We start from the raw sequence: 6,709 nt of genomic DNA, 5'->3' as shown, positions 1-6,709 counted from the left end.
CACTATGCCAGCTATTAGGAAGAAAATTAACTCTATCCCAGCCGAAACCAGGACACCCTGGGGTGTGCGTCCCTGGCAGCCCAACCCCAGCTAACAGGTCTTTGGGCATTTCTGGCCATGGCAGCATTAAAAGGGACAGTGGTGTCACACAGCAGCAGGTGGCAGCATCGGCTGCTCAGCCTTCAGTGTGCTGACTTACAGTGTAGCAGCACCATTATTATTATTATTAGTTTTTTTTCATAGCTGCTGGTAGCTCCAGGGCTCCTACTGAGCAATGACCCCAGGTCAGGTGTTTTCATGGTGGGGCTGAGAAGCCCCCTGGCTTGCCCCCACTAACCACAACCAGCCTTATTTCAGCAGGGACCCCAAACCTAGTGCCGTTTCAGAAGGCTTGGTGGGACATTTAGAGCCCACCAAAAATCCCCCAAACCTTTCCTTCCACCGGGTGAGAACTAGCTTTGGAAAGGGTGAGTCTGGTTAAAAAAACCTTGTTAAAGACACAATTTAAAAAATCAGGTGCCAGTGGCGCTGCTGCCTGCCCTGTCAACTTGGAAGCATGGCCAAGAACAGCGTGGCCAAGTGCTGGAGCACCACACTCGGCATTGTCTATGGCACCGGTCCCTGCCCGCCTGCCCAAATACTCACTCTGCAGGCAGAGCCCGTCCGTGCAGTTTTTGGAGTCGAGCAGCACGCCACTGCAGTCCTTGCCACCGTTGCGGGGGGCTGGGGCGGTGCACTCACGGCTGCGCCAGTGGGTGCATCAAGTGCTGCACGCTGACCACTTGCTCCACTCTGTCCACGCGCCATCCACTGTGGGCCACCAAATACAGGCACGTCGGTACACCCCTTGGCACAGCACTGGGGCTTGTTCCCCAGTGCCAGGATGTCTCTGGCAGCAGAAGGGTGCCCATGCCCATCTCAGGGCTTCCAGAGACCTTTGGGGTGCATTATCCCAGCAAACCCAGCCCTGATGCTATCTGGGAAGGCTAAGTTGTTTCTCTGCAGCCATCTTCAGCTCTTTCAGGTCTTGGCAGACTGAAAGATGCTTCAGACTGGTCTCCTGAGCCCCTGTTTCCTTGGGGAGCACCAGGAGCACAGTTAGACCATGCAACCTGGGAGACAGGCAGTGTGGACAAGGTTTCTGAACCTGCCTTACCTGGACAGAGGGTGGTGCAGGTGATCTTCTGGAAAGGCTGCCCATCGCAGAAGGAGCCGCCATTCAGCGGCGCAGGGTTGGTGCACGTCCGGGTGCGCTTCTGCCAGCCCCGGCCACAGCGGTTGTTGCAAGGAGACCACTCGGACCAGGTGGACCAGCCACCATTCACTGCAAGAGGAGATGGACAGTGTTAACATGTCAACGGAGCCCATTTCAGCAGGGACTGGAGCTAAGCCTATGGTTCACCAGGTCCTCTGTCCTTACATCTTCTGTGACACCCTGGAACAGCTCACCCTCATGAAAAGCAAATCATGAGACTCCTTCTTGTGTTGCACACCCCATGCACACGATGCTCAAGCCTGCTTTGGTTCTTTTTCCACTTTGCAAATATTTTTGCATCTGGCCTCAGCAGATCTTTGGTTTCATAGCAAAGTTCAGCCAAATGCAGCTTTTCAGCTGCTTTGAGAGTCAAAGCAATCTGGCTGGGTTCAACCTCCACCCACCTTTGTACCCAGCCGAGAAGGCTTGCAAATACCTACACCTAATAACCTCTCCTAATAGCCTGTGCAAGCCGGTAGAGGTTCCTGTTTTGCAGACATTGGGTATTACACCTAATTTAATGGTGGGGTTTACTCCTACCACTCCCAGAAAGTGCCCGTATTTCCGCTTGGCTTGGAGACATGGCCAGCAGCAAAGGCCCCCTCCCCAATAGCAAGGGCCAGTACCATAGACGATGACGGCGGCTGTGGTGCTCCGGCGCTTGGCCACGATGTTCTTGGCCATGCAGGTGTAATTAGCGGTGTCCAAGAGCCGGGCCTGCTTGATGATGAGGTTGTGATCGATGGTGATCAGGAAATTGGTGTCCTGGGTGGGATCGATGACATCCTCATTCCTCAGCCACTCCACCTGGCAATGCAAAGGAGGGGATGGGTAAGGACAGTGATTAAGCTGAACAAGAACTGAACACTCACCCAGGAAAAGCACATCATGGGTTTTGGTGGAAATGCCCATCCCATGTGCTCCCCACCACAAGGGTCTCCAAGGGCCCCAAAACTAAGCCAGGACTCAACTGCTTAACTAGGCTGTTTGGGAAGGGCATGAATCGATACTGGCATCGAGCATGGGTGCGGGCACGAGCAAGGACAAACGTCAGGTAAGAGGGGCTGAATTCACCAGCCCTGATGGAGAGCAACCCCCCCTAGACCAGCCTATGACCTGCCCCGAAGCTCTTCCCATCTTCATCACCGAGACCACCGACATCCTCAGCACCACAACCATTGGCTGGACAACCTTGCCTCTGACTGTATTGATTTCTCCTCAAAAGCTGGGCCAAACCAGGCCTGACCGGGGCACATTACTGCTGTTTTGGCCAAGGATGGGGCACTGTGGCTACCACCAACGCTCAGCTCCTGGGGACTGATGGAGCTGTGGGCAGAGAAAGCACCACTACCATGCTAGGGAAATGCGTCAATCATCTGGACTGACTTTCCCAGCCCTTGGCTCTTGCTTGTGACTGCTCCCCTTCAGACAAGTCATTGGGTGCCTCCTTGTTAGATCTTCCCTCTAACAGGTTAACGGCACATCAGGAAGCATGGGAGAGGTGGGTTGAGCAGGTGCTGAGGTTATGTGTGTTATTAGATGTCAGAATAAAGATCCACTGCCCAAAATAAACAATTCTGCTGAATAATGAAAGCTGACGGTCTCGGTGTGAGGCCATCCATCGCAGCCGCAAGCCATCTGCAAGGACGTGCCCTATCTCTCCCCGGCCGCGGCTGCAGACCGCCAGAAGGGGACACGCCACCGGGCATTTCTTTGGGCTGCCAAACTGCTCACCTCTGCCTGCGGCACCCCCTCGGGTGGACGGCACTGCAGCAGGACCTCATGCTCCAGTGGGACCTCCTTGCCCAGTGGCTCCTGGTCAAAGTTCTTCCGCAGGTCTGGGGCAGGGGAAGGAAAACCCAGGTGTTACCAGCCTGCTGAAGAAACAGGGCAACCCACAAAACCTTGGGGGGGAGAGAGCATTGCCTCATCACCAGGAGCCCACGAATAGGGATATCACTCTGGTGTAACACAGCTGGAGCAAAACATGTCCTAGGAGAAAGGAGCCAAAGCATCATCTTTCCAGGATGGATATGGGACAGCACGTGGTGCTCGAGGACAATGCCTTTCCTCCTTCATGCACTTGCAAGCTTATACCCCCTCCTGTCTTTTACTTTTGGGGCTAAACCTCAGCTTAACCACCGTTTCTTTCCCCCTCTGGGCTCTCTACACCAGGACCCTTCTCTGTTGAAGGGGGAAAAAACAAGATTTGCACAACAGCTTGGCTCCCACATTGGCGCCAAAGTGAATGCCCAAATTTCAGGGCTACACGGGGTTGTTGCTCAGCTCTGCCCCAGTTGGTCCTGGCTGAGCCACGTCCCCAGACTTGCTGGAAACCCAGACATTGCACTCCAGTGCCGAAATGGGGAATGGCTGCTGCTGAAAAGCCACACTCGCTCAGCAAGGGGCTGGCCAGTACTTTGGGGAAGGGTGAGAAGGGAGGAACCCAGCACAGCCCCCAGAGATGTGGGGGACACGGCAGGGTCCTGCTCCAGAGCCTTCAAAGGAGCAGAAGCATCACTAGGTGGTGCTGCAATCCTCTGCTACAGCACCCAGCCCTCTACGGCTGCAGCTCCCGCTTGTGCAGGGCAGTGAACCCTCGGTTCATCCCATCTGCTCGGCTCCGAGAAACACCAAACCCTTGGCTGGGGCCGGACGAAAGGGCTCCCTCAGCAGCCAGCCCTGTGCCTTATAACATTTTCCCCATTCAGACTAAATCCTTCAGCAGCATAGCTGATTCACCAGCCCCCTCCGTTTTGGATAACATGCTAGATTATTAGCCCTCTAATAGCAAAATCTGTTTACGACTAGGGAAGCCTCGTTGTTCTCCTATAGCTTTGCCATCTCATTTGCTAAGAGAGCAAATTCAGCCGGGTAACAGCCTGATTAACTCGCCCTTAATCAGGCTGACACCCACAAACAGCAGCTTAGAGAAGTGACATATGACAGCAGGGACTCCAGGGACACGGAGCCGCTGATTCAGGCAAAGCATGCAAGGTGCTAACTGTTGGGTTATTAACGATAATGAAGCACCGGGAAGAGCTGAGCACACTGATGGGCAATGCGGTATTAACCCAGCTAGTGCCACGGCCTCTCGCCCAGGCAGGTCGGGACAACGCCTGCTCAGATGCAAAGCCAGAGCTGGGATGGGGAGCTAAGACCAGCGCCATCCAGCAAGGATGGGTCACCTCCAACTGATCAAAAAGCACTGCTTTCAACAGGAAGCCAACTTTTAGAGACAGCCAACCCCACTCAGCTGCACCCACCGTGTCTCGGGGGTCGTGGGAAGCCGTGAATGAACGGCCTGGCCGCTATTTCAGCTGGTGTTGCTGCCCGAAGCAGCACACACCTGGCTTGACAACACTGCTTTTTTAGCCTGGGACCCAGGGTCACACCTCAGGCTTTGCAAACGATTTCTAAATCAGTGGGTTGTACCCTCTGGAAACCTTTTAGGGCCCTCAAAGTGGAAAAGAAAGTGGGAGAGGCATTCATTTAAACAAAACAAGAACCGAGGCAGTGCAAGCAGGTGCACACAGCTCTTGCAGAGGGACAGGGAGCAGTGCCGGAGTGGTTGTGCCTGAGCAAGCACTACATGTACCGGGCACTTACATGCTATGCGGACATACGCCCTGCGGCTCTTCGTGGTGCCTGCGGAGCTCCAGGCCACGCACTGGCACCAGTAATCTTCTAAGCCGAAGAGCTCTTCCACCTGCTGCCGGGAGACCTCGATCTGCACCTCCCGCACCAGCATCCCTGGAAGGGGACAGAGGGACAGCATTCAGCGCAGCAGTAGCACCCGGGAGGAGGGAAACTATGGCAGCACCCAGGAGGAGGGCTGCTGGATGCACAAAGCTCGAGGGCAGAGGCAGTGGGTTGGAGGCATCTCAGAGGCATTCAGGTTTGGCACCTCTGCAAATCCCAGACTGTTGCCTCCGGAGGGTGACTTGAAGCTGAAGCCAGGGCAATGGCTCATGTGGAGAAGTCTTTTTTATTTTTCCCCTGTCCGGCTAGGCAGGACCAGGACCTCTTGACCATTTCAAGAGGCATCACTCTCCTCCGCCAGCCCTCTCCCCCAGCACTGATGTCCCCGTCCCTGCCCCCCTGCCCAGACCCCTTCCCACCCGCCAGGTTTGAAGGATGCCTTGAAGGCTTTGCTGCGGGGAGAAACCATCTCTGTCAGCTGCCGTTTAAATACAAATATAACAAGAGAAATAAAAGATCTTAAGGAAACCTTCGCTGGGTGAAAGACTGGCTGAATGGCTGGGCCCAAAGAGTTGTGGTGAATGGAGTTCAATCCAGTTGGTGGCCGGTCACGAGCGGTGTTCCCCAGGGCTCGGTATTGGGGCCAGTTCTGTTCAATATCTTTATCAATGATCTGGATGAGGGGATCAAGTGCTCCCTCAGTAAGTTTGCAGACGACACCAAGTTGGGTGGGAGTGTTGATCTGCTCGAGGGTAGGCAGGCGCTGCAGAGGGACCTGGACAGGCTGGATCGATGGGCCGAGGCCAACTGTATGAGATTCAACAAGGCCAAGTGCCGGGTCCTGCACTTGGGTCACAACAACCCCATGCAGCGCTACAGGCTTGGGGAAGAGTGGCTGCAAAGCTGCTTCTGTTTGCCTGAAGCATCAACCCCATGCAGCGTTGCCATCGCCAAGGGCGGAAGGGACTCGGGGCTTACTTTTCCTTATTTTCAGCAATACCTGCCCTTTTTTTGCAGCTTCTATTTATAAAAAGGCCTCAAGTTCATGGCAATAGAGAGCCGCGTACTCCCCAGCTGTAATTTTGTTAGCTCACTCCCCGTGCTGCGAGGAGCAATTACTGTCTCTCTGCCACCTTCCTGTGGAATAGCTGACAAACGCGCACCAAGGAAATACAATTTACTTTGCCACTATTAAGGGGGAAAAAAAACAAAAAAGAAAAGGCATTTGGGCCAAGCACTTTTGGAAAAATTAGGGCTCTCAGAAGGACCTAGGACTGAGATGACTCAAAACCATCTTGTCTCTCTGGAAAGCCCTGGTGGGGTGGGTTGAGCAGCCCTGGAAAGGTGGGGAGCATCCTGCAAATGCCCTGCTATCTCTGTAACCCCTGAAAGCAAAGCCTACCCAAAACTGTAGGCTGAGCTTACGGCTCACAGGAATGACTACTTAAACGGCTTACCGGCATCCAAACACAGTCGCTCTTACCGACCGTCCCCTTTCGTCCAGCTGAATTATCCTCTCTGACTTGGCCTATTTTTGCTTTCTTCCGCATGAAATGTTTCGGATCAGACGCAGTCAGAGCATTACCGAGCCCAGCTCATTCAAGACACGTCATCTTAAAAGTTGCTTTTTCTTTTTTAAAGGTCCATTCTCCCAAGCTTAAGGATACTTAAAAAGCCACAAACGCCTGACCATGTTAACCCGTCACTTCGTGGCCAGCTCTCCCCCGTGCCCTTGGCAGCAGGTTCCCCTAC

At 54.2% G+C, this 6,709-nt stretch overlaps 1 protein-coding gene across 1 annotated transcript in view; it reads right to left on the bottom strand.

Moving 5' to 3' along the window:
• The window catches only part of UNC5B (unc-5 homolog B (C. elegans)), a 16,087-nt gene that overhangs the window by 6,491 nt on the left and 2,887 nt on the right, over positions 1-6,709 (bottom strand). Inside the window, 5 exon segments of the mRNA XM_009325978.1 lie at positions 646-810; positions 1,157-1,324; positions 1,882-2,062; positions 2,990-3,093; positions 4,865-5,008. Of these exon segments, the coding sequence (XP_009324253.1) occupies positions 646-810; positions 1,157-1,324; positions 1,882-2,062; positions 2,990-3,093; positions 4,865-5,008 (762 nt within the window).

This window comes from Pygoscelis adeliae, unplaced genomic scaffold (assembly GCF_000699105.1).
Source record: "Pygoscelis adeliae isolate BGI_AS28 unplaced genomic scaffold, ASM69910v1 Scaffold4, whole genome shotgun sequence".
NCBI lineage: Eukaryota > Metazoa > Chordata > Aves > Sphenisciformes > Spheniscidae > Pygoscelis > Pygoscelis adeliae.
This window is presented reverse-complemented; position numbering and strand designations above follow the sequence as displayed.